This window comes from Xenia sp. Carnegie-2017, unplaced genomic scaffold, assembly GCF_021976095.1.
Source record: "Xenia sp. Carnegie-2017 unplaced genomic scaffold, XeniaSp_v1 HiC_scaffold_24, whole genome shotgun sequence".
NCBI classification, from domain to species: Eukaryota; Metazoa; Cnidaria; class Anthozoa; order Malacalcyonacea; family Xeniidae; genus Xenia; species Xenia sp. Carnegie-2017.
In genome coordinates this window covers 6,135,837-6,163,450 of record NW_025813487.1, presented here as the reverse complement: position 1 = coordinate 6,163,450, position 27,614 = coordinate 6,135,837, and the positions used below count along the sequence as shown (strand labels likewise).

General features: G+C 36.7%; 4 protein-coding genes and 2 long non-coding RNA genes across 12 annotated transcripts in view; 3 read left to right on the top strand and 3 right to left on the bottom strand.

The window, feature by feature from the left end:
- The window catches only part of LOC124450403, a 5,547-nt gene extending 4,635 nt beyond the window's left edge, over positions 1–912 (bottom strand). For 2 of the 4 annotated variants that reach the window (XR_006949959.1, XM_047001062.1), the window contains exons 1-2: positions 735–912; positions 514–562 (exon numbers count right to left, since the gene is read on the bottom strand). Coding sequence is in view for 3 of the 4 variants with exons in the window: in XM_047001062.1 (XP_046857018.1) it covers positions 514–562; positions 735–859 (174 nt within the window). In the remaining variant the exon portion in view is untranslated. The remainder of the gene's footprint in view (positions 1–513; positions 563–734) is intronic. The other 2 variants (XM_047001064.1, XM_047001063.1) reach the window with 1 other exon arrangement.
- A 697-nt stretch (positions 913–1,609) lies between these two features.
- On the bottom strand, positions 1,610–1,939 carry LOC124450408. Its single transcript, XR_006949967.1, has 2 exons — positions 1,749–1,939; positions 1,610–1,670 (listed from the first exon to the last, which is right to left on the bottom strand). It is a non-coding gene; the product is annotated as an uncharacterized LOC124450408 (long non-coding RNA).
- A 425-nt stretch (positions 1,940–2,364) lies between these two features.
- LOC124452019 lies at positions 2,365–3,384 on the top strand. The gene has a single exon (XM_047002614.1). The coding sequence runs from the start codon at positions 2,365–2,367 to the stop codon at positions 3,382–3,384; it is 1,020 nt and encodes a 339-aa protein (XP_046858570.1).
- A 4,337-nt stretch (positions 3,385–7,721) lies between these two features.
- Positions 7,722–8,986, bottom strand: LOC124452018. Its single transcript, XM_047002612.1, has 2 exons — positions 8,469–8,986; positions 7,722–8,349 (listed from the first exon to the last, which is right to left on the bottom strand). The coding sequence occupies exons 1-2, from the start codon at positions 8,984–8,986 to the stop codon at positions 7,722–7,724; spliced, it is 1,146 nt and encodes a 381-aa protein (XP_046858568.1).
- A 1,597-nt stretch (positions 8,987–10,583) lies between these two features.
- Positions 10,584–27,357, top strand: LOC124450404. 2 transcript variants are annotated; one of them, XR_006949961.1, is made up of 2 exons: positions 10,584–10,594; positions 27,067–27,357. It is a non-coding gene; the product is annotated as an uncharacterized LOC124450404 (long non-coding RNA). The 2 variants fall into 2 exon arrangements; XR_006949960.1 differs by having other exon boundaries at positions 26,341–27,357.
- LOC124450399 lies at positions 16,028–24,321 on the top strand. 3 transcript variants are annotated; one of them, XM_047001054.1, is made up of 3 exons: positions 16,028–16,133; positions 20,000–23,421; positions 24,013–24,321. In XM_047001054.1, the coding sequence occupies exons 2-3, from the start codon at positions 20,011–20,013 to the stop codon at positions 24,052–24,054; spliced, it is 3,453 nt and encodes a 1,150-aa protein (XP_046857010.1). In that variant the 5' UTR covers positions 16,028–16,133; positions 20,000–20,010; the 3' UTR covers positions 24,055–24,321. The 3 variants fall into 3 exon arrangements, with proteins under 3 accessions (XP_046857010.1, XP_046857011.1, XP_046857012.1); XM_047001055.1 differs by lacking the exon at positions 24,013–24,321 and adding an exon at positions 23,573–23,679; XM_047001056.1 differs by lacking the exon at positions 24,013–24,321 and having other exon boundaries at positions 20,000–23,235; positions 23,385–23,428.
- Positions 27,358–27,614: the final 257 nt, after the last annotated feature.

Sequence of the window (27,614 nt, the reverse complement as noted above, 5' to 3'; positions counted from 1 at the left end):
GTACAGGAATTAGACAATTTTCGCTTCAACCTGTGGGCATGGAAAATGAGAGGCACAAAATGATTAGACTGAAAAGTCTCACCTGGTTGTACAGATCCTTCATGACAAAACAAAATATTAATAGCATCCAAACCTCTTTGGCTTAATAACCGGGGCTGAACAATACGATTAAATAACAATTTATATCTACTTTCACCAGAATTAGGATAAAAAGTATGAATTTTTCTACCTAAAACAGAAGATAGGCCCAAAATACAAAGAAAAGATGACCATTTCTGGTCATTACAATTTAAAATAGCCTCCTGTTTTACCAGTTCATCTGTTGTATATCCAGTGTCTAAACATTCTTTAGACACTGACAAAGGCAAAAGATTGTTTAAGCTTTGGGCAAAGTAATCACTGTGCTCACTTATAACAGACAAAAGCATGGGTGTTGAGCATAAAAGCAGCATGAATAAATAGCTCAAGCGATGTTAAAATTCGCAAAGTAGGGACCAATGCATTGTTACCTACCAGAACTAGGGAAGCTGAACTGTAGAGGCAATTGCCAGAAGCTTCAGATCTTAAAAAATATTCAGGAAAAGAAATTAATATTTTGTTTGGTAGATTGATTGCATTGTATGAATGAATTGCTGACTGTAGACAATGATATAGCCTAGCGAAATTGAGATTTAACCATTTTACACGTATATATAAATACTACAATACGATATATATAATTATAATATATTTACCTTATTGCAGTACAAGTCTTTCCGTCATGAGCGTGCTTTGGCACATATATTTCAGCTCCAAAATTTCGACACAGAGTATGGTCGGGGTCATAAATTCTATCTAACAGCTGCTCGTTAGTAAACATAGGTCGAACGTCGACCAATAAACGAGAATAAAGCTCATTAAGGCATTTTAAATCGTTTTGGCCAACGCAGACTGAGCAGTCTCGTATAAATTACCACAACACAATGAAGACATTATAAAATATCACAAAACCGTAAACTGAGCACAGAGGCTGTTCAGAAACAATACGAGTGTATGTTAATTTTCAATTGCCTAATTTGCCTAGCTCAACTATGCTTATCAACAGCAATGATTGGTTGGAATTGCTCAAGTTAGGCAAAAAAACCAATGAAAGCATACGGTTGCAAAAATTGCCCAATCAGAATACCTATACACGATGTCAAGTTAGGCAAATTCATCTTGTTTAGGCAAATTGCTAACAACCAATCAAATGGCTAGATCGCCTTCTTGACTTAGGCAAAATGGCTGCTTTGCCTAACGACACGGAGCTTTATAGATAATCATACGCATCTGGACTACGATTAATATCAAAATTACGTCATTTAATTGCACAACATTTCTAAACAAAAGTCAGATGATTTGACTGCGATAAAGTGCTATTCATAGTTTCATAATTCGATAAATTCGTATCGAATCTAAGTCGAAGTATATTTTGGTAATTTCACCATAGGCACTTGCCTATGGTGCCTACCCCTAGATCCGCCCCTGCATGTTAGCACTTCTGTGTACATATACGTAAGCGATGTAATATTACATAGAAAAAACATTTTACGACTACTACAAACGAATTAAAACTTACTCGATAAGGTCTTGAGACGATACATGCCCACACGAGGGTTTTACAAGATAATCATCACAGTGATCACATTTTTCTAAAAAATAAAATCGATGCCTCTGTTAAAGTTAATGCAAACACCCTAAGGAACAGAAAAAAGACTAACGGTACTTACTGAAGGTATAAAACGACGCTTATGGCGAAGCCATCCTTCTTCGATTGCATGTTTGGATATTGCATCTCCACAAAGGCTCTCTGTTTCGTAAGTGGTTGAGATACACTACACATGCGCTTGAGATGTGACCTTCGTTGCCATCTCGCAAATGTAAATTATAAATTACCATTGAATAGTATGATCTTGAATAATGTGGCGTGGGTAAGATCTGTGTAGTATCCTAGCTTTTAATTCTGTCCTTCTTAGATTTATAAACATTATTTATTTTAGTATGCGTTTGTTTTACTGGTTGCTAGAGATTGTATTAGGAGAATTTAAACGAAGAAGTTAGTGCAATCAACTGATAAAAGTGCAACGCGCGTTTGATATTGATATTGCAGCAATTGATACTATCTGCCTATAGTGGTATTGTAGTGATTATTACATGAAGTAATCATTACATGATTATTACACCCACCTTAGTAACCGCGCCTAGTTTTGAGATAATTATTTATAAAGAGACATTATGTAGTTTTTTATTTAGTGTTGAGTAAAGCCTTATTTTGAAAGGTTGTTCTTTGTGTATACTTGAAGCCAAACTTTTACTTCAATTTACTCAACACTACTCCTTATACCTATGGATAAAGTTTGGAGACCTGAACGGTTTGATGTTATTCCGAACGCCCAAGGCGCTGCAAAACGCTGGACGCACTGGCTCGCGACATTTGAGAACTTCATCGATGCAATACCGTCCATTCCTGATACCCGAATAAATAAACTACACATTCTGGCGAATTATGTCACCTCTGATGTTTATCAACTGTTCTGTGATACTGAAACCTACGATGAAGCCATCACTACGCTGAAAACCTTATATGTCAAGCCTCCGAACGAGATTTTTGCTCGGCATAAATTAGCAACACGGAAACAACAAGCTGGCGAAACCCTTGACGAATACCTACAAGAACTGAAACACCTAAGTAAAGACTACAATTTTCGTCAAGTCTCTGCTGCTCAATATCGGGATGAAGCAATTCGGGATGCTTTCATTAGTGGTCTATTGTCGGGAAGCATTCGACAACGTTTACTGGAGAATAAACAGTTGGATTTACAAACGGCAGTTGATCAAGCTCGAGCTTGGGATTTGGCACAAAAATCATCGGAGACATACAATTCGAATCCCTTCACAAGCGCTGCTGTTACGGCATCTAACGGACATGACGAAAATAATGAAGAAGGACTAAGCGAGAGGTATTTAGCCTCCACTTCACGTTCCGCTAAGTGCTTCTTTTGTGGTAATAAGCAACACCCCCGGTCATTATGCCCTGCGAAAGAAGCTATTTGTAATAAATGTAAAAAAAGAGGGCACTACCAAAGAGTTTGCCGTTCTTCAGCAGTAGTCTCTAATTTAACGCAATCAGCTCACATAACTCTAGCTGCAATGGGGGAGTCATTGCTAAGTTCATGTATTGACATTCGTTTAAAAGAAAGAACTGTTACAGCTCTGGTAGATTCAGGAAGTACTCATTGCTTCATACATCCTGATTTGGTTGAGCAACTTTCATTGACAGTTCATCAGACCAAAGAAAAGTTACGATGGCTACAAGTAATTATTCCACAAAAATGCAAGGATATTGTCTTAGTGATATCACGTTAAAAGGCCGGTTGTATTCTCAGGTTAAGCTATATATTCTGCCCAATCTGTGTACTCATGTTATTCTAGGGCAAACTTGGCGAGCCCAGCACGAAAGTGTCACTATCCAGTACGGGGGTTCTGCCCCTCCTTTGAAACTTTGCAGTTTAACAGCTTTGAACCTAGACCCCCCCCTTTTGTTCCAACATTTAACAGAGGGTTGTAAACCGATAGCTATTAAATCAAGGAAATATAGCCGAGAAGACAAAGAATTTATTACAACTGAAGTACAAAGGCTTCTAGATGAAGGTATAATTGAACCGAGTGAATCACCGTGGAGAGCACAAGTGGTCGTAACTAGAAACGATCGACAAAAAAAAAGATTAGTGATTGACTACTCGCAAACTATAAATAGATTCACACACCTGAATGCTTATCCTCTGCCTAGAATAGATGATATCGTCTCTAAAATCGCTCAGTACAAAGTTTTCAGCACCGTTGATTTGAAAAGTGCGTATCATCAAGTCCCAATTCAAAAAGAAGAAAAGAAATATACTGCTTTCGAAGCTAACCAGCGTTTGTACCAATTCCGTCGAGTACCATTTGGAGTAACGAATGGAGCAGCAGCTTTCAAAGAATGATGGACAACTTTATCGCTAAAGAATGTCTAGAAGACACGTTTGTGTATCTTGACAACATCACGATTTGTGGCCGGGACCAAGCCCAGCATGACATAAATCTCGAAAAGTTCCTTCAAGCAGCTAGAAAGCGAAATTTGACGTTTAATCAAGACAAATGCTCCTTCTCAACAACCAGTATTTGCATCCTCGGTAGTATAATCGCTAATGGAGAAATAAAGCCGGACCCGGCACGATTGAGACCTCTGCGAGAGTCACCTGTCCCCCGTGATTTAAAAGAACAGAAACGGATTGTGGGTCTCTTTTCTTACTATTCTCAATGGATCAAAGACTTTGCAGCAAAAGTAAGACCACTGACACAGAATACTGTATTCCCAATGGTAGGCAATGCTCTTACTTCATTTAATCTACTTAAGTCCGATGTCGAAAAATCTGTGGTCCAAGCTGTTGACGAAGCACAGCCCTTTCAGGTGGAAACAGACGCTTCCGAGTTTGCTCTTTCAGCCACTCTCAACCAAAACGGTCGCCCAGTTGCGTTCTTTTCGAGGATGTTAAGCGGATCAGAACTTAAGCACGCTTCAGTAGAGAAAGAAGCAGCGGCTATCGTAGAAGCCGTGAGGGAGTGGAGACACTACCTTACGGGTAAGCATTTTATGTTAATTACCGATCAGAAGTCAGTAGCTTACATGTTTGACACCAAGCAAAAGAGCAAAATTAAGAACGATAAGATAATGAGATGAAGGATGGAACTATCCACTTACGATTTTGATATAATCTACAGAGCAGGAGAAGAGAATGTACCAGCGGATACATTTTCTAGGATAAGAGCAATGAGCATGACCTCCGATAAGCTGATAGAGCTTCATGAATCCTTGTGTCACCCAGGAATAACGTAGATGGCACATTTTGTAAAAAACCGTAATCTCCCTTTCTCTATAGATGAAATTAAGCTCATGACACAGTCCTGCAAGATATGCAGGGAAAGTAAGCCTCAATATTACAAAACAGAAAATTTCCATTTAGTAAAAGCGACTCAACCCTTCGAGAGACTTAGTTTGGACTTCAAAGGACCATTGCCGACGACTAATCATAATAAGTTTCTTCTTACTATAATAGATGAATATTCAAGATTTCCTTTTGCTTTCGCTTGTAAAGACGTTAGCGCGGAGTCAATTATAAATTGTCTCTGCTAATTGTTTTCGATTTTCGGTATGCCTGCTTACATACATTCGGATAGAGGTTCTGGCTTTATGAGTGCAAAAGTTAAAGACTTTCTCCTCCAGAAAGGAATCTCGTCAAGCCGAACCACACCATATAACCCAGAAGGGAACGGCCAAGTAGAACGTTTGAACGGCACTCTATGGAAGACTATTTCCCTCGCAATGAAGACGCGAGGACTACCGACCAGCTGCTGGCAAGAAGTTTTGCATGATGCTCTTCATTCCATCAGATCTCTGTTGTGCACCGCTACTAATGTAACACCGCATGAACGCCTCTTTATCCACCAACGAAGATCGACGAGTGGAACTTCCATACCAACGTGGCTATCCAAACCTGGACTGGTACTGTTGAAGCGTCAAGTAAAACAATCTAAGTATGACCCATCTGTCGATGAAGTAGAGCTAATCGAAGCAAATCCTCAGTATGCGCATGTAAAATTTCCCGATGGAAGAGAAGATACCGTAGCCACTAAGTTCCTCGCTCCACAAGCTGAGGAAAAAGAGAAGTTATGCGAGAAACCGCTACCACTATCGCCTTATAAAGATAATACTGTAGACGACCCACGTCAATCTCCTTTGGCCACAAAAGACGCTAGGAAACTAAATAATAGTTCGCCAAAGAAGGAAAGAGAAGGAACTCACTACTAGAGGATCCCGCTCTACCTGATCAGTCGTCTTCACAACAGACACTACCGTTACGCCGCTCGCAGAGAGAAAAGAAACAACCCGACCGCCTGACATATACATGACATTGAACTAAAAGAAAAAAAGACAATCGGGCAGGACCAGTCTTATTTAGATTATTTAAGTTAGATTATATAGTTATTTCAAATAGGAGAGGGTGATTGTAGTGATTATTACATGAAGTACACCCACCTTAGTAACCGCGCCTAGTTTAAGATAATTACTTATAAAGAGACATTTTGTAAATTTTAATTTAGTGTTGAGTAAAGCCTTATTTCGAAAGGTCGTTCTTTGGTGTTTACTTGAATTCAAACTTCTACTTCAATATGTACAATGAGTTTAAAGAGCAGCTGCAGAGAAGTGAAGAAGGTTGGTATGAGACAGGACTACCCTAGAAGGGCAATCATCCACCATTACACAACAAAAAATGTTGCAGTAGTAGAAGATTAAACAGTTTGACTAAAAGCTAGAGAAACAAAATATCATGTGAAGCAGTATAACGAGATTATCTTGAAAGAGTTGAAGGAAGGAATTGAGAAGGTGGCAGGAATAGAAGCTCACGGCAAAGAGTTCTATATGCCTCATAAACTAGTAATCAACCAGTCAGCAGGAACAACAGAGGTATGGATCGTATGTGACGGATCTGCACGTGATAATGATAAAGCACCATCCATGAATGAATGTTTACAAGCCGGTCCACCTGGTCAAACCTCTGCAGAATCACTTGTGGAAGGTGATGGTGAGAGGAAGATTTCACCTGGTTGTGTTAACAGGAGACTTAAAGCAGGCACTCCTCCAGGTAAAAATACGTAAAGAAGATTGGGATGTGATTCTTCTCATTGGTACAAAGATATAAAGACAAAAGAGATGACAGCCCTACGTTTCACCAGAGCTCTGTTTGGCTTGTCTCCATCCTCATTTCCTTTTGTGAGCAGTCATTAAACAACACCTAGACAAACATGAACAGAACCACTTTGACATTAGAAAAGAAATTAGAGACAGTCTATACTTCAACGGCTTGATCAACGGGAGAGAAACCATTGTAGCTACAAACGAAGAAATTAAGAGAAACTACGACGAAAATCTTCGCGACGGGCAGTTTACTTTGCACAAATGGCACTCCAGCGTATCCGAACTAGGAAATTATCCCAAAAATCGAGCTGCATACCTTTGCTGATGCTAGCAGTCATGGAATTGGGGCAATAGTGATGGCCATTGTTCATCAAGAGATTGGTACAAGCAAGGGCCTGGTGGCTGCCAAACCATATCTTGCTAAGAAACTGACCATACCACGTCTAGAACTTGTATTGTTACATATGTCAACAAATCTTACTCATAACGTTAAGGGAGCGCTATAAGGGTCTCCAAACGGCACTGTTTTTAGATGGTTGAACAGCACAGTAGCTCTCCATTGGATACGAAATGGTGAAAATAAGGATTTAAAGCATTTATTTGTGAATCAAGTAAGCAAGATACAGGAAAATAACTACTACATCCAGTGGAGAAACGTTCCTGGACAAGATAATTCTGCAGATGTGGCCACCAGAGATGTTTAAGTGAGTCAAGGAAAAGGTCCAAAGTGGTTGACAATGAAAAAATATTAGCCAGAGGACATCACAACTACAGAAACAAAAGAGAGTATAGCGGAAACAAAACTTATAACTAAAATATTTGAAACTGCAAACCTGCTACGTGATGAGCTTGACGAATTGCTGAAGTCGATAGCAAGTCTCTTTTTGTGATTATTATCTTTGGTCACAACGACTTGTGCTCTCCAAAGGGAGTTGCTTGGTTCTATGATCCCTTCTTTTAGCAGCCTTTAAACCTCTCCATCAATGAACTTTAAATCATCCTTACTGTAGCGACGAGATTTGCTTGCAATTGAACGACAGTTCTCAGTTAGGTTAGCAAATGGCTCAGCTGGGTCCATGTTGAGTTTATTAAAACCACAGACAGACAGTGGCGGTTGGCTGCCCCCATACTGAAATGCAATGCTCTCATGCTGTAACTGGAAGTACAGACCGAGTATAAGATCGGCACAGAGTCCAGGAAGGACTGAAAAGCGAAGGTTGGTGTATTTCTGGTCCTGGTATTCAAGGTTAGTCGTACAAGTACCCGTAACATTAGCTGACAAGTTAGTGGAAGCCATGGAAACAGTTCCACTAACTGGTTGCACAGTCAGCCCAGCCCTTTCAACTAGATTTGGGTGTATGAAACTCTCAGTGCTGCCACTGTCAAACAATGCCTTTACTTTCAATCTTCCTAAGCTGACGTTTGTTGTTGACTTTGATAGAGACCCAGGACATGAAGTGGGTGCTAAAACAGGGGAGTTTATGGATGCTGATACCTTTAAGGTAGCTTTACTTTGACAAACCTTGGCGTAGTGACCTTTTTTCTGACACTTTGCAAATATAGCTTCCTTTGCAGGACATTTAGATCGTGGGTGCCTATTGTTGCCACCGAAATAACAGCTGGAAGTTGTTTCGACTGCAGCAGCAAGAGTATTCTCTTTGCACTCTCAGCAGGAACAGCAGCATTGATGAGTGTATTTGGAGTTGAATACTACTCAGAAATCTTTATGGCTGACTCAAGAGATGTAGCCTGATCGAACATAGTTTTTAAGACGAGGGTTTTGTTTTCCAAAAGTCTTTGGCGTATAACATTTGACTGTAATCCAGCAATAAATGCATCTCTAATGCTCTCTTCACAGTATTGTACAGCTGTGACGTTCTTGAAGTTACAATCTTTGTTTAGTGCCTTCAGGGCTTGTAAATATTCGTCTAGTGTTTCTGTTGGAGCTTGTTTCCTAGTAGCTAAAAGATGGCGAGCAAAAACTTCATTTTTCGGTTTGATAAAGAGATCCTGAAGTGTTTCAATCGATGTCTTATAATCTTCACAATCTTCTATGTGTTGAAAGATGCTTGGGCAGACGAAGTTGGATAATACTGCAAGTTTATCCAAACCTTCTTTTGGCAAAACGGCCATGAAGTTTTCAAACGTACGTTTCCAATGAAGCCATTCTTTTGCCGCTGTTCCCCTGTTTCGATCGGTTTCTAGCCGCTCTGGCCGTAAAACTTTATCCATTTCCTCATGAAATTATCGTTGATTAAATTGTATTGAAGGATTAACTACGCATTGACCTGAAGTTAGGCTTTAATCAACGATAAACATAACCTAATTAACAAACATAGTGGCTGCCAAGACAGAAGACTGCTGACAATGATAATAACTGACTCATAAGCCACAGAAACCCCAAAACCATATAAATGTACATAGAAGTGAATGCTGTTATCACGACTCAAACAATATAAAAATTATTTATATTAAGAAATAATAATGTCCTAATGTTTGAGAAAATTAGTCCCCTTCCTTAATTTTCCTGCTCTTCTTCTTTTACTTGGTCTTGTATCCGACATTCTGCAACTACTGTGGCATTTTTCTTTGGTTTAAATTCACGGGAATCTACATTCAGATCAGTGTCCGAGGGTAGTTTTATGCTTCTTCGTTACGTCATGAGATAATTTCATCAGATTCAGTAATTGGAGGGGTCGTTCGATTATACTCTTTGCAACTCTCAGCTTTGCTCCATGTACAACACCATTGTTTCCTGTTACTAAACGCTCTTCTATTCCAAATTTCCACTTGCGTCGAATCTTCTCCTCGCCGTTTATAATTGCAATGTCACCAGTGTTGATGTTTGCCTTTTTCCCGTTATTCTTCATGTTATGAGTCTCGCGCAGTGCTCTCAAATATTCTGTCTGCCACCGTTTTCATAGCACTTCCTTGCAGCGTCGTATATACCTTGCTCTGCTATTCTTGATTCGACGGTCTTTCTGCTCTAGAATAATGTTTCAAAACTGAATGGCATTTGGAGTGAGCAAGAAGAGTTGATTATCTTCTTTGATGTATCTGAGTGTACGGTAGTTTAACGTGATTTCTACATTCAAAATTACCTTCTCGAGCTCTTCCCAGGTCAGAAAGCCGTTGTTGATCGATTTGTAAAAGACCTGCTCGATCAGACCAATCAACCTTTCATACTGACTTCCCCACCATGAAGCTCGGCTAAGGTTGAATTGCCATTGGATGTTTAACTTAGTTAAATAGTCGTTGAAACTCTCGTTGTTCATAATTCCTTTTAATATCCTTGCTTCAGCTATAAACGTCTATCCATTGTCGGAGTAAACTTTGCTTGTTCGTCCTTTTCACGCAATTAATCGTTTGAAGGTTTTGAGAAACTCTTGAATGTTCAAAGACTTTGTTCATTCCAGATGTAATGCTCTCGTCACTGCACATGCATACACTGCAATCCATGCTTTTCCTTCAACGTTTTTCCTTTTACGATACTTTATGGGGCCACCGTAGTCGACACCAATTACTTAAAAAAGTAAACGCCACTCTGTATGGTCTCTAGGTGGATTTCCTGAGACAGCGCTTGGGTAGGGAACGGCTTGAAAATTTTTACATCCGTGACAACTCGTTTCATAACTTGTCTTAGTCTTGAAATCCAGTAACTTTCACGTACCTTCGCTATTGTTAAACTTGTTCCCCCAAGAAGGATGATATAATACAAATGCTAAAAAATCTTTTCTTTAAACACATCGCTGTTAGGCAGGTAAATAGGGTAATCTTCTTGAATTTGTCGGGCAAAAGATGCAGCCTCTTCCGATCTTTATAAAATTTTGCAGTGTACATGTCAAGATTTCGGGCTTAGATTCGTTTTATCCACCAATTTCTCCGATTGTTAATTTTATCTGTAGTCATACCGATTTATCAATATTGTTGCCAGTGAGGTGCCAGGCAGGAAACGTATTCTCAATACAAATATTACAGCCCAACATATAATTTTGAACATAGTCATAAGCAATTTAGTTTGTGAAATTTATTAAAATAGTGACGTTTCGTCTTGACTCAAGACATCTTCAGACTAATTATGAAGTTAACAAGAATATCGATACATATAGAGCTATTTACATAGTTTGAGGTTATCAGGTTACTGTGAATGCGTAGGTGTGATGTGATGTATTGTGTGATGTAAGTGTGATGTAAGTGTGATGTAATGTTAGGGTGAGGTGTTGAGACTAGAAAAGCTTAAGAGGGATGGATCTGCCTTGGGTCTTTAGTGAAGGTTTTAGTTAGGAGATGAGGAGGCTTTCGTTGATCATGGGGTCGAATGTGTCGGAGCAGGATGAGATGATTTTAAAATCAACTGGCGAAGCAGGGTGGTTGGAGGAGTTACTATGAGAAAGAATACTTGACATTAATGGGTTCGTATAGCATTTTCCAGTCAAAGGAGAGATCCCTAAGTGTTCCGAGATTCTGGTGTGTAAGTGGCGTGTGGTTTGACCCACATACGACACGGAACAGCATCGACACGTGTATAAATAAACAACACCAGATCTCAGAGACTTGGGAATTTCGTGCTTAACGGGAAAAAATGAAGAGAGTCGTGTGGGGGTACTGAAGACGAATCTGACATTGAGATGAGGGAAAGCAGCGTTGTAGAGACGATTGATTTGTGTGCGGATTTGTAACGAGTGACAGCCGGTGAATGGGAGACAGAAATACACTATTTTCTTAGGGACACTAAGGACAGGTGGTTTTTGTTCGAATTTTGCGTCAAGGAAACGACGGACGATGTGATCGAACATATTAGTTGGATTGCAATTGAGTTTGAATAGTTTTCTGGTGGTTTCAATTTGGGCATGAAAAGTCTCATAACTAGAGCAAAGTTTGAAAAAGTGGTGTAAAAGGCGAGAGATTAAGTTGCGTTTGTAAGAAAGTGGGATAAAGCTGTGAAAATTTATGAAAAGACCGGTGAATGTGGGTTTACGATATACAGAGGTGGTGAATTTGTCGTTTGAGCGGTTAATGTCAATGTCTAAAAACGGTAGTCGTCTATTATTTCCCGTCTCAGAGATAAAAGTGATGTTGGGGTGTTGATGTCCCCTCTAAAAAGAGAGGAACGTGATCAAGTGATTTAAAAAGGAGGAAGCAGTCATCGACATATCGTCTGTAGAGAACAGGTTTGAATTTCTGGGGACTGTTTTTCCGCCAGTTTTGTTCATGGAAAGACATGAATATGTTGGCAAAAAGGGAGCCAAGGGGACTACCCATAGCAACACCATCAATTTGGTGGTATAATCTGTAGTCAATGGACCGCTATTCTTTTGTATTTGTTTTTTACTTTTTTGAATAAACTGTGAGATCCATCAACAAATTTTCATAGTTTTCCAGAGATTGAAATTGAGTACCATCAGATTCCCCTCAAGAGGAAGATAAGCAATACACAGCCTTTGAAGCACGCAACAATCTCTATAAGTTAACACACCTCCCATTTGGTGTAACAAATGGGGTTGCTTGTTTTCAACGTGAGATGGTAAAGTTTGTTGAACAGAACAATCTCAATGCAGTATTGCCATACTTGGATAACATCACTATCTGCGGTAAAAACCAACAAGAACATGATGCAAACTGTGAGCAATTTCTTGCTGCAGTAAAGAGGAAGAACATCTGTTACAACGACTCAAAGAGTGTCTTCTCAACTCGGAAACTTGCTATTCTTGGATATGTAATTGAAGAAGGCGTTATTCGTCCAGACCCAGAAAGGCTAAGCCCTCTGCGCAACCTACCTGTGCCTCACGATTCTAAGTCACTCAACAGGTACCTTGGTCTGTTCTCTTACTACTCTCAGTGGACTAGTGTAGCACTAGCAGCCACACTCAACCAAGAGGGCAGGCCTGTCGCTTTATTCTCTCGCCCACTACAAGGAAGCGAACTGAAGAAGGCTGCCATAGAAAAGGAAGAACAAGCTATCATTGAGGCCATCAGGCATTGGAGACATTTCCTGACAGGGCAACACTTCATTTTGAGAACCGACCAAAAGTCTGTATCATACATGTTTAATCAACGCAACCGAGGTAAAATAAAGAACGACAAAATCATGCGTTGGAGGCTTGAACTAGCATGTTGCAGCTTTGACATTGTATACCACCCAGGAAGGGAGAATGTACTCCCTGATGCACTCTCCAGAGCGACCTGTGCTTCTGCATCTCAAGATTCCCTGTATAACCTCCACGATGCACTCTGCCACCCTGGTGTTACCAGGCTTAACCACTTTGTTCGTAGCAAGAACTTACCTTATTCATTGGATGAAGTAAAGCGTGTCAAAATCCAATGTCAAATATGCGATGAATCTAAGCCTCGATATCACAAGCCAGAGGAAGTCCCACTTATTAAAGCGACTCTACCCTTCGAAAGAATCAATATCGATTTCAAGGGTCCATTGCCAAGCAACAACGGAAACAAGTTTTTCCTGAACATAGTTGATGAATACTCCAGGTTCCCATTCGTGTTTCTATGCTCAGATATATCAACATCTACAGTAATAAAGAGCTTAACTACTCTATTCCCCCTGTTTGGCATGCCAGCATTTGTTCATTCAGACCGTGGTACATCGTTCATGAGCCATGAGCTGCAAGCATTCCTAAGAGGAAAAGGGATCGCTACAATTCGAACAACAAGCTACAAGGAAATGGTCAGGTTGAAAGATATAACGGTATTGTATGGAAAGCTGTTGAAACGTCCTTGAAATCCAAAAATTAAGTATTGGCAGGTTGTTTTATCTGACGCCCTCCATTCCATTCGCTCCTTACTCTGTACGGCTACAAATGAGACACCTCACGAGCACTTCTTCAAGTTTCCTAGACGATCTTCTACGGGTGCATCATTCCTACTTGGATGACAGAACCAGGTGCTGTACTCCTCAAGCGTCATGTTCGCACAAATAAAACTGATCAGCTAATCTACGAGGTGGAGCTACTCGAAGCAAACCTCACTATGCCTTTGTACGTTATCCTGATGGTAGGCAGACAAATGTGTCAACAAAGCATCTTGCACCCAAACCTCCATCTACAACTGAAGTTCAAATTCAGCCTCACGATCATGCGCCAGAAACCACAGTTGTAAATTCTCCTGCGCAACAAGAAGTACTTACAGCTACCAATCAAGCTAGCATACCTACTACATCTGAACACACCCCTGTGCCGCGCTCTGAGCGAATCAGGCACCCGGTTGATAGAATTAATATTTAAAGGACAGGGTGAATGTCGTGATAACCGCATTCGCTTCTATGTACATTTATATGGTTTTGGAGTTCCTGTGGCTTATGAGTCAGTTATTATCATTGTCAGCGGTCTTCTGTCTTGGCAGCCGCCATGTTTGTTAATTAGGTTATGTTTATCGCTGATTAAAGCCTAACTTTAGGTCAATGCGTAGTTAATCTTTCACTACAGTTTGTTATAAAGGTAGTTTTCTAGTAAATGATTAGTGTTTATATTCGTCTCTAACGGAAAACGAGTAGAGGAGAGTGTAGGGAACTGTGACAATTTGAATTACGTAATCATATAGTTAAACATTAGTAGTGTAACATCACGTGAGTAAGGGGTATATTACAGAATATATTCATTAGGGATGGACAGTAATTTGACTCACTTCAGTCGATGTGAAACAGTGATAAATAAAACATAACAAAACTTATGAGTATGTTGGGCATCTACTTAGTTGTAATATTCCCAACACAGGTAAAGCTCAGCAATACGAGGCTGTATCTAGATACAAGCCAGCAACACCGGACAGTATTCAGATACAGCAAGGAAACATTAAAGTAACAGGGACAGTATATATACCTTATTTAATTTATCGTAATAAATAAATCAATTAACACAATGATTACTGTCGTATTTTGTCCATAAAATTTTTATTGTGTGTATATGTTAATGAAAAAATCAGAATCCTGCTCACAAATACGGAAATACATGTTCGACATTGCCGTATTAATGTCTTTTTTATTAGTGTTCAGACTTACCTTCATTACTGTTCAGACTTACCTCGCAACAAGATCAAAAAGAAGCTTCTGTCTGCTATTTTTTCTTTACTAGCAGTTTAATAAATTTACTTTCCTACTGCTACAGTTATCATTTTAATAACTCATACTTTTTAGTACAAAGATTACACGGAAACTTTGCAGTATTGTGGTGTGTGGCAAAAGTTTGTATAAGTGAATAAGTCCGTGTCAGTGATGAAAACTTTCCGTGGGATGTGTAACAGCAACGCCGATTTTATGTTTCATTATTTCTCAGAAACTTTTTATCAGTGCTAAGAAATATCTAAATGCGCACGCACTACTTTTCTAGGAACTGTAAAGGCTTGAAATAGCAGCTATAATGAAATTGCTATAAACACCAAATGTTGTAGAATGTTCATTAATGAAAAAAATTGCGCTTTTACTGTAACGCTTTTCGTTAGTGCTGGCATAATGTTAACATTCTGAAGTTTTTGTCAGTCTCAAGTATAAAATGTTATGAATTTTGGACAAACTACACCCATATAGTACACAATGGTGAGTTGATCTTGGACACGGGACAGTGAAATTCTAAGTTGCGCAAATATCTGCCTTTGTATGAAACATTAAAATTTGCATTTATAATGTTTTGCTTATGACTGAAAATTGCGCAATACATTGAATACACAGACTACAGCTGACACAACACAGATGCTACAATACCATTTATAGCTATGCTCTTAAAGGTGGTCATTCCCCTTTCATGGGTTTTTTCATAATTTCCATGAAATAAAATGAATTTTGCCATCTTCTCCAAGGAATTGACAAGACCGAGAAACAATTGACAATAAAAATTTTCAGATTCTCATTTTAAAATTACACTCATATTCATGACGGCCTGCTAATTAGCACTAACGTGTGACATAGGTAACGAAAAACCTAGCATAAGTTTTGAAAGGCCCAGCACAGGTATTGAAAAACATTTGCTATGACAAACTTTAAAAACATTTTCGTTTTTCATATGCATTGTAAAAATGTAGTAAAGTCATTCGTTATTATTGCGTCCTATTTTTTCGTGTTTTACTATTTACATATGAGATATTTCAATGAACGGTTTGGTGAAAGTGTTTGAGTTGGTCATATTTTGTTTGGTCATATTTTGTTTTGAGAGTTGCCCAAAGTGTAAGACCTTTGACCAAACATACGTGGAAGTCACGCGTGATCACGCGCGTAACACCCATTGCACGTAAATAAGGAAGCGGCAGCCTGCTGTGAGAAATATTTAAAATTCTTTATGTTATGAAATACATCCACGTCAACGTAAGTTGGAGATATTTTTCTGGCGATTTATGATCACGATATCAAGAAATATTCCTTCCATCTAAGGAAACGGTAAGATAAAGATTTTGCATCCTTAGATGGCGACTCGATTTAATTTTAATTTACGTATCTGTCTTAGTAGAACAAAGACAGTTTTTTATTTAAAATTTACTTAAGACTTTGACTAATGTAGGTATGATTCGACCTTAAAACTAGTTTGCTTTGTTATTCTTGATAAGCATTTAAACATGGTTATTGTCAAACCATGAAATACAACAAATATAAACGAGATAGTCAAGTTAGATTTCAAACATTTTATTGGAAATATATACGAAATATATGAATATAAGTGAAGCAGAACATTAAATCACTGTGTTTAACATGATTTGTTCTTGTTCGGAAGTTATTTTTGTCATCGTTTAATCTTAAAATGATCGTTGTAGAGGGTTTTCATCACTTAGTTATGTACATCAACATATTTTGAACTTTTGATATGATAAAAATTGTTTGTTGATATGTGTTGATTTGCTACTGAAATAACATACTAAAGTCAATATTTTATAAGTGTTCTTCATCTTTTATGATTGATCAATGATTGTGGACAATGTGTGGTCGCTAAATATATTTTTGTTACAAGATTTATCTATTTACTTGGACTCATTCATGTACAGGAAGATCAATAATTGTTGGGTGGGGTTGTTGGCTCATAATAATTTTGGATCTGCTCACATAAAAGTTATGCTCACCAATTTTTCATTCGTTTTTTTTATTACAATGTTTTGTTGACCATTTTTATTGCTTTCATCACTTTTGTTGACTTCTTGACACACTCCCTTTTTTTAGCAAGAAAAACTGTGGCAGGACTGTAGGATGATTGTTAATTTGGAGATCATATTATGTATGCATAATATAGGCTACATGTGTTAAGTTCCTTTGAAAACCATTGTTGTCTAGGGATCATTACATCCAAATGTTTATGTCACCCCAACCACAATATAGAGAACATACAGTAGGACCACTTTCTGTGTAACTTACTGCTGTATATATAATTATATTACTGAGTGTAGTTTGCCAGCTCAGAGCACCTATTGGTCAAAAAATGTTACTGTGTAACTGTCACTATGGTAATCACTTGCAGAATAAGTTATGCACGGCACAAAAATATTCAAAGCAATCTACTATATGTTCCTATAACCGTGCCCCAATGAGGTTTTTGCCGGTTGCTAGTCTCCCTTAAATTTGCGCGGTTTTTGCAATGCATTCTGGGATCGCGAGGGGGCGAACATTTCTTCAGAAATGTATCTGTGATAGTGATATTTTCGAGAATTCTCAATTTAAAGCACTATTTCCATTATAATGGCTATTCGTTGTAATGGGTATCCGTTACCAGTTGGGAGAAAAGAAGTAAAAGTATGTGGAGACGGCAATTGCTTCTATCGAGCAGTTGCGTTGGCTATGCTAACGGTGAAAGCGACGAAAACTTTGCTCACATTCGAGAAATGTGTAACGATGTTTTGATACAAAATCCGGCTACTTTTCGACCATATTTATTTCGATACGAATCGATGAAAAAGCATCTGGAGCAAAGCATTATGTCTGCTACGTGGGGAGAAACAGTGGATATGTACGCTTGTGCCCCTTCAACTTTTCTAGTGACAATCTAGTGTAGCGGTAGAAATTCGTCTGGCAAATAGCTTGTTCAATAAATAAGTTTCTTTTCAACGTTTTAACATCTCCCTTGCAAGAACAGTCAATGAGGTCATGTTTATCACTTTAAAAGCTATAGCTATCATCAGAATCATAACTTGTAACAACCAAGTCTGTTGTACAATTTATTTGTGGACTGTCATCGTGCACAGACTCTGGATCAATATACTGCTCAAGAACAGTGATTTCAGCTGCAAAAAATGCCTTATCCTCATGCTCAAAGCTTTTCTCAGAAATCCTTCAAACAGAATTTTTCGTCTCTTTATTTTCGGAATATTTGATTTGCTTCTATCTTTCGGCGGTAATCGTTTACTGGTTTCTTTTGATTGGTATCCTTTCAGATACAAAGTTGGATTAGGACAGCCCTCGGATCGATAACCAGCAAGAAAATGATTTGAACAAACCTTGGTATTAGTAGTGACTTTGAAGTTTTTCCTGTTGATCAGCTTTTGCCAAGCACTCTTGTCTTTCGTTTTTCGGAGAAAAAAAGCGAGGAATACCAACGTGATCGGAAACGATGTATTTTTCAGGATATCTCCTATCGTTATCACAGCCATAAACAGCACAGTGATCCCCTTTTCCCATTATAATATAAACTTTTTACGAAAAGATATCTTTATAAAGATACACAATGTTCGCCCCCGGGCGATCCCAAAACTCATTGCAAAAACTGCGCAAATTTAAGGGAGACTGGCAACCGGCAAATACCACATTACATTGTGTCTTCCTTAGGTCCTAAGTCTTGAATGAAGCATTAGTCTAAATGAATTACACCTGCTCATTTTTTTTATCATAATACCTTCTAAACAATGATAATGGTTATGAATTTTTAAAGAATAAAATTTTCAGTGGTGTAGCCAGACTGATAAAATGTTTAGCCCTTCTATGTACGTTTTTATATTCTTTTACTGTGAAAAGAATAGGCATTTTACCTTTTGAGTCTTAAAGTGTCCCTTCCACCAAAAAAATTTTTTTAGCAATGTCAAATCTGTCGATGATTCTAAGCCTCGTTGAAGAAAAAATTTTGAATTTGGTCAAATCGTTTGATTTTTGTAAAAGCGTTAAATTAACTAAAATCGTATATTCTTGTGAACTATGTCCGTGAAAATGAGGAGTCTGAAACTAGCTAATTTTCTGACGTCATCCAAGGTACTTGTGTTACACGAGTCGTATATTCAATTGCTATCAAGGCAATGCTGACTGAGGCACAACTTAAGTCTATAAGCGTGTAAAAGCATTGCCTTTGCACTAGTAAAAGCAGAAAAATGGTAAATAATTGCGTTGCAGACAATTGTACGAATGAGTCAAGCCTTTGCTCTCGTATGAGTCTTCACACTATGTCTTACAATGATAAAAGGCCCAAGGCCAAGCGAAGACGCAATATCTGGGTTTTAAAGCAAAGCACCTTTTTTAGCCTTCCAGTGCTTCAACACTTTGTTCGTCTCGATTAAAACCAGAGGATTTGGAGCGTCAGTTTAATTGTTTGCCGAATCAAAAGAACGCTAATTTTTCAGGGCTTAAAAAAGATGAAATTAGAACTTGTGTCTTTCCGACCATCCAGGCTTTGGAGTCAAAATCCGAATCATTATCGCTCAAGTTTAATTGCTTTCGGAGTTTTCTGTCACGTATCCCGGAATAAAGTTTTTGTCAGATTTATCTGACTGAACACTCAAGTCTGATTTTGATTTATTGCTTTCTTCGCAAGACATATGATTAAACAGCGTGAAAGAATGTATATGTTTAATATAAGCTAAATATGCCCGAGTGCTGACTGTATTGGATGACGTCAAAGTACCTTCTAGTGCCAGTCTCTTTTGTATTATAGAAAACGACGGCGTTGGGCCAAAAATGCACAACTTCAAGATGCTATAAAAGCTTGTTGATTTGAGCAAATTTCTGAAATTTTTCCTCAGAAAGGCTTAAAATCATAGACAGTTGCACAAAGCGTGGATAGCACTATTTGTCGGATAGTAAAATTTTCAAACTTGTAGAAAAAGGTGTTTACATGTTCCTTAGGGGAAAGAAATTTTTGTAATCTTTGAAGCAATATTTTATTTCAATAATTGCTCAGTTCAAATCACATATTATTCGCTTTTAAGAGATTTTGTAAAAGTTCAAAACAATTTGACATCTAATGGATAAAACTACTCTGCCTTCTTGTAACCGGCCGCAGGTTTTCCTTTATAATCACAATGAATTTGTACCATAAAAGTCTTACCTACTTTTTTTAGCTAACATTGACATGGGGTCTGTCTTGAGCTCTAAAAAGAAAATTAATGGTTTTAAGTTGATGAGATTAATTGTTGATGTTGGTGGAGAAGCTTTAAGAATAACATTGAGGAAACAGCTGTCAGGTACTGATTTATTTTACGTTTTAAATAATCCTAAAATTTATAATCAGGTTTTGATTCTAAAAAATAATCACACTTTAAAGCAACATCAATGGGATCTACTGTATCCTCCTCCTCCAATATTACCAAATGAAAATAAGTTCGACGTTACTTTACTTTGTATTCTCCTGCGTAATATTTGTGGTTTAAAACCACCACGTGATCCAATATGGACGTCAGTAAATGACACCACTGATCATTCAACTGAAGCAGATATTACCCGTATCAGGTTATTTCGTAATGATCGTTTTGCTCACTTACCTAACACTTCAGTAAGCTCTTATGACTTTGAAAATTTTTGGGTAGAAATAAGCGAACCAATAGTTCGTTTAGGAATAACTCAGAACGAAATAGATAGATTGAGAAATGACTTGTGTAGTAATAAAGAATGTGAAAGAATATTGAGAGAATGGGATAGATTAAAGAGCGATTTAACTGATATTAAAACTGATCAGAGAGGTATTAAGAAAACAGTGGAGGGTGTAAAGAAAGATTTACAACAGGTAAAAGATGATGTCACAGTAATTAAAGATGAAGTACATGAAATACGACATCACCCTCACTTAGGTCCAGAAGAAGATATTTTGACAAAAAACCTTGTCAGCTTTGACTTTGAAAGTGAAATTAGGTACCATTATGAAAACTATTTGCATGGAACACGGGAATGGGTTTTTAAAGAGTTTTTAGCTTGGTTTGAAGACGGCAATTCCCAAAATCGTGCATTTGTTATTTCTGCTGTTGCTGGCATGGGGAAATCTGTAATTGCAGCTACTTTATGTAAACTTTATCCACAATATTTGACTGCAATTCATTTCTTTCAACACAAAAACAGTCGTTATAATAAAGCCAATGTACTTCTTCAATCTCTAGCGTTGCAAGTTAGTCGTAAGTTTCCTGCTTACAAACAACTTCTTGTGAAAAAACTTTCAGGTAAACTCTCTCAGCCTTTGAATAACATGAATGTTGAAGGATTATTTTCCCTTCTTTTCACCGAGTTGTTTTATAATATCTCAGAAGTTCCCAAGCGAATGTTAGTTGTGCTTGATGCTCTTGATGAATGTGGTTATCCAGAAAGAGATGACCTTGCTAATTTGCTTGCTAATCACTTACACAAACTTCCCTCTTGTTTTCGCTTTGTAATTACAACCAGACCTAACGAAGTTGCTTTGAATAATTTCGAAAAATTAAATCCACTGTTCATTAATTGTAGCGATGATCGCAATTTAGAGGATATTAAATTTTTGATTGAACAAAGAATTGGCTCTACTGACAGCCTATCTGATGTTAAAAACATATTGGCAGAAAAAGCTGACGGACTTATGTTGCTTGCATCACTTCTTAGCAGTGAAGTCAAAAATCAGGAATTGTTGAAAGGTTCCATACCAAAAGATCTCAGTGAATATTACAAAATTTGCTTAACAAGATTAAGTAAGGAATTAGATTCGTTTGATATCAGTAACAAAACGTTTCAGTCAATTTTAAATGCTCTGGCTGTTGCTAAAGAATCTCTTCCTTGGAAAATGATCGATTACGTTCTTTGTTTTAATTCGAATCGCGACTCACTTGCAGTTAGAAAAATTATCTCTTGTCTGTTTGTTACCAATGGAGAAGGATGTGTTTCGTTTTTTCACAAATCCTTAAATGATTGGCTGTTGGATGATCGAGAACATGATTATTCAGTAAAAACTTCTTGTGGTCATCGACTTGTTTTAGAATTTTGTTTAAAATCTTTGGATAACCTCAAAGCTGAAGGTGTAAACTATGACGTCATTAAACATGCGTCAGTGAGATATTCAGTCAAGTATTGGTTGCTTCATTTACTTGATAGTTCTGATAATGATTATATCGTTGAAAATGTTGGTAAATATCTTGTTGACTTAGAAGTTTTAGTTGCTTCTATGTTGGTGGACTCTCGTCGGACTTTTGAAAACTTTAAATTATTCAACGCACATGATGTGTACTTTCATATTTCTGAGGACATTCGATTGTTATTTAATGAAGTTTATTCTGTAATGACGCACTCTAGGCGCTTTGACAATGAAGTAAATTTTTTGGAAAACGTTGCCAATGACGTCAAAGATCTGTCGTCTCAAGCCACCACAATGCTTCAAACACGTTTCAAACATTTACCATATCTAGAGTGCAGAGACACGGGTTTTATAAAATCTCGATTATTACATTCATTTCATTTGTTGATGTCTGTTGATGTTTCACGAAATCATGATTACGTCGTCTGTGGTTATGAATTCGTCGTGCAACTTTTTTCATTAAAAACAAACAGATGTTTATGGATAAAAAATATTGCTGGTCAGTTTAAGCAATATAAAGAGAGAAAATTTTGCGTTGTCTTTCATCCATTCGAAGATTTGATTTTTGCTTCGCAGCTCGATAAGATATTAGATATTAATGGTAAAATTTCCTCCAGTCCGTTCCATTGTGAGGATTCTACTTCTAAGTTCTTTACCAACAAATGTTTTTCTAAGGATAAGTACACAATGGTCACTAGTTACAAAGATACTTTGACAGTATGGGACGTTGAGAAAGGTGAGAAGAAACGCAGTATTAGATGTAATAATGTGACCTCACTGTGTTTTTCTAATTCTGGAAGATATTTGTGTGTTTTTGGGAAAGAAATAGCGTTTCAAATATTTGATGTAGCGAATAATTATGAAACATTCTTTTATGAGTATCATTTGCCGTCTCGTCATTTAGGTCTGATTGTTTCTTTGTTCACTGTTGGTCTTCATTCTTGGTGTTGTTGCCATTGTTTTCGAGGGTATAATCATTTCATTGTAAATCCCACTGGTGAGAAACTTCCTTACATTGATCCTGTTTCCCAAAGTTTGTTTTTTCCTCTTGATCCTTTCGATGACAACAGATCAACCTTTTCCGTTATGTTTAGAGGATTGTATTATTTTATTTTGAACAACGATAATGTTCTTTTGTTTGATCGCATAGATTTCTTTTATCTTTATTCAGTACCTCGTGCATGTTTAACTAACAGTTACAGTTTTCTTAACGGGAAATTTTGCTCAAATGGAAAATTTCTGTATCGGAGCACTGAAGGAAAATCAAAGGTAATTATATACAATCTCAACACATTTGACTTTGTTGTCAAGAAATGTTTTTTTAGTGACATGGTTGCTGTAGAAAATGGAGTTATTTTGCTTACGAAAAAAAATATGCCTGAGCTTTGGAATAATGATTTGACAAAACTTGTTTATAGTTTCGATGAACTAAAAGGTACAAACAAAGTTTTTGAGGTGAGTGATGTATCATTTGCTTGTCAAAAAACGGATTCTTTTGTGTTTTTCAATGTTGAAAACAAGCAAAAAGAAGTATCAGTGAATTTTGAAAATTATCGAAATGTGCACGTGTTTGCATGTAGCTCTAAGCATCACGTGTTTGCTAAAGTTGAATTTAAGGATCAGATAATATACTGTATGTGGCATGAAGACCATCTTGTTAATGGTTGGGATGACGTAATTAAGGAGGAAATCACCAATTTCATCGTGAACAAACACGTTGGAAAGTACACGCGTGATATTACTCGCTGTAAGACTTACGCTGATTTTTCACCTTCAGCAGATAAATTATTAATAGGTGAAGCAAAACTGTATGTGAAAGTATTTGATGTTAAAAACCTACAAATTATTTACAGTTTAACTAACGATTTATACTATGGTAAGTTTTTCTTTCTTGAAGATAGATTTATAACTAGTTATGACTTTCATTTCATTGATTTGAAATATTTTAAGAATGTAAATTTATATCTCCCGCGTGCGAGTATATTACCTAGAACTTTTTATTTCTGTCGTAAAAGCAAACTTGTTTTAATTTTTTCTTCCTTAAAGTTCGTGGTACAATGCGCAAAAATCATCTTTCCACGAGAATAAATTTGATCTTTGATGATAAAATTTCATCACATGTTTGATCATCACATGTCAACTACATTATCTTAAAGAAAATTTCATTCAGTTTTTATGCATGATCTCCAACATTGTTGACATTTCAATTAGTGTCTGTTTGCGTATGGTTTTATAAAATGACCTTTGGCTAACTTTGATTTTTCTGTAAAGAGACTGAAGTTTGACGATAATGTGAACAATAAAGTAAAGTGTTTGAACCCGGGAGTATCGTTACATGTTTGTAGATGTAAGTCGTCCAGGTTAGTAGAGTCCTGAGAAGGACTGTTTTTGTTGTTGTTGACTGACATTTCGACAACCTTAGCGGTAGTCATCTTCAACAATGTCAACAATTTTGGAGATCATGCAGGAAAACTGAACTCCATCAATTAAAGATGGCAATTGAAAAATAATAATGAAGGCAAACCAACAGTATTTTACACTTAAAGCAAGTTGTTAGTGATTTAATCAATTTTATCTTGCACTAAAAGCATATTTGATACATTTTAATTATTGCGTTTTGATATACAAATCATCGGTGTATTAAGTTGTTAACAGAGACAAAGACAGCCCAATTGTTACTTTTGTTACATTAAAATTTGCGTCTTCATGCATTTGAGAAATGTAAATTTATAATAAAGCAATGGTACCTTTGCCATATGTTTTTCTAGAAAAATTAAAAATTTGGCTGTCTTTGTCACTGATTGTTAAAAAGTAAATTGTAAAATACAAGAAAATGACTTCATGATTGACGTTCATCATCGTGAGAAACAAATTAACCATTGAGACTGAACACTCCAAACCTTGTGTTACTGTACAAACAGGAAAAGTTAACAAAAGTTAGAGAAAGTTTTGGAATATAGAGAGAAAAGAAAACAAACGACAATGTAGCACATAAAAATATGTTTAAAGACACGTTTTTAACATTAAATGAAAAATCGATGTCAGATATTGTTAACGTTTGAATAGTTTTACATTCATGGATCTCAATGAATATTACAAAATTTCCATAAAAACAATAAGTGACGAATTAGATTCATTTCAAATCAGTGAAGAAAAATTTTAGTCACTTTTAAATGCATTAGCAGTTTTAAAAGAACCTCTTCCTTGGGAATTAGTTGAGAACATACATAGACAATAATGTGTGGAGGAGATGATGATGTTAGTCAAAAGAGACGTTTGTTAACGTTGATGTCAATTTTTTTTGTTTGAAAATTGGCAAACAACGAAACAATTGATTAAAATCTTTGACACAGTGTGTTTTGTTTCAAAAAGTGATATAACTGTTCTCTTTAGTCTCAGTCAAGAATTGTTAACAAACAAAAAAAGGCATTAAATGACTTATTCCATTGCAGGTTGAACAAAATAAACTTCGATATATTCTTCAAAAAATTCTTTGCCCGAATCGGTCTAAATGTTTGTAGGAGAATATGTCGAAGAATATGTTGTATAAATTATTAAAATATTGGTATTTCGTTCGATTACTGTTATAAGGTTTTGGGTTAAGCTTGGCAAAGGTCATTTGATATGTATTGGCAAAGGTCAGCACGAGCGTATTCAATTCTTGCACAATTGAGAGGGTCAATTAATTATAAATTTTAACAATAAGCATGGGCAGCGCAGTGTATTGTAGTTCGTAAAGATCTTCGTGAAGATTTATTTTGAAGAAGGTAGAGCATTTTTGAAAGCCAAGCTCATGTATATGCAGTTAGGCAAATTAATTTCTATTGTTAAAGTTTATAATTAAAGAGGCTCTTATCTATGGCATTACAATCTAAATAATTTTAAATTCACTCTATTATTCATTCTGTACTTTACACTGTCTTTTACTACAAAACATTCACTGGTATGAATGCTCAAGTAAATTTAAACGAGAATTATTAAAGCAATTACATAGAAAACCAAACCACGCGCACCACTAAATGTGAAGAAACATTTGTTCATTAATTCTAATCGCTCCAAACTATGTGTTATTGTACGAAGAAGAAAAGTTAACAAAAGCTTTAAAGAGTGTTGCAAATATAAAGAAAGAACAACAGCTACAGTATTGCATGTGAAAGGATGTTCGAGGATACATCTATGACTTACAGAAATTTTTAAATCAAGAATTTTTGCTTTGTGAACACCTGCGCTTTGTGAATCAATCGTAACATTTATAGGCTGCGACAAAAGAGAACATAGTATTGTTGGACAAGCGAAGCCCATGAACTTAATTAAAGTGTATTTGTATTAGAAAGTGTTAAACAATTAAAAAAACATTATTCACTCAAAGATCAGTGAGCATACTGGAAATGGATGTCCAACGAGATTTGATATGTATTAATTTATGGCATATTGAAAATTTTCACTGTCTAAGTTCAAACTAAAGGAATGACTAATTTATCTACTAAAGCACTTGGTGGCATAGTTTTCTGTTTTTCTCAAACCAAGAAGTTTAATCTGCGAGCAGAACTGGAAGACAAAGGCTCTGTGATTTTACTGTGATATTGGTTATTGACTTTGTTGACAACACTTTTAAAACCTGAAAGTGAAAAAATGGTCATCCACACAACCGTTTTCGAGGGAATTTCAAATGTTTTTAAAAAACTGTAATCAATTAAAGTGACTGAACATTTGTGAGAGCGAATAGAAGAATGTCGCATGATTACAAAGGTTTTGTAGCCAAGGGGCTATCGTTCAGCATTTTTGTCGATGTCTCAAAGTGGAGTGACAGTTTCATGTCTACTTTGTTCCATATAAATAATATGTCTAGACTACAATAACATCAATATGTGAAAGTAACGTCAATCTACAACGATGAGAACTATACGAAACTTTGAACGTCTTTCTCAGGAAGTTAAGTTTTTTAAGGATTTTTCAATGGTTATTTTCGAAATTTTCTATGGATTTTTTTATATGTTTTGTCAATAAATGTAGTGTAGCCAGTTCACTCATTAAGTTTTACTGTGCAAATTTAAAAATTGAAAATGAATGTGACCGTTTTCTTAAGAAATAAATGATGAGGATGCTCAAAAGTTTGCATAGCAGGACTAACAAGAGTGGGTTAGTTACATTGTTGGTCAATGATTTAATGTGGTATGGAACTATGTACATATGATATTACTGTCCATTCGAAGGAAATGAATTGTTCATTTTGTAGGACAAAAACAGGCAGATGATATGTGTGTCAAAAATTCTGCAAAAACATATAATGAAATAATTTTAGTCGATTTTATTAACAAGTGTTTGCGTGACTTTTATTAATTTTGCACTGTAATATAGAATGTAGTCGTAAAGAAATTTTTTGTTGAAAAATTATTGCGTATTGTGTGTTTGTTTGAATTATGGGACTCCAGTGATCTCTGACCTAAAATGCTGCTATAAATTATTTCATATTTATCACTAGCGGCAGTTAAACCAAAAGACGTGCTATAAAAAAGAAAATGATCTTATTTTTATCGACATCGAATTTTTGGCATTTTTCTAGATAGGACAGAGCCTATTTTACGAAATATGAATCCTTGTCAAATGTTTCCAACAAAAACAGTATAAAGATTTTGTTTTTATACACA

Bases quoted from the DNA above. Each gene is read 5' to 3' on its own strand.
- LOC124452019 (XM_047002614.1), top strand. From the start codon at position 2,365: ATGGATAAAGTTTGGAGACCTGAACGGTTTGATGTTATTCCGAACGCC.
- LOC124452018 (XM_047002612.1), bottom strand. From the start codon at position 8,986: ATGGATAAAGTTTTACGGCCAGAGCGGCTAGAAACCGATCGAAACAGG. The intron at 8,350-8,468 runs GTAGTATTCAAC...TGGCAACAATAG, and splicing joins TCAGCCATAAAGATTTCTGA to GCACCCACGATCTAAATGTC.
- LOC124450399 (XM_047001054.1), top strand. From the start codon at position 20,011: ATGGGGTCTGTCTTGAGCTCTAAAAAGAAAATTAATGGTTTTAAGTTG. The intron at 23,422-24,012 runs GTGAGTGATGTA...TCTTCCTTAAAG, and splicing joins GTACAAACAAAGTTTTTGAG to TTCGTGGTACAATGCGCAAA.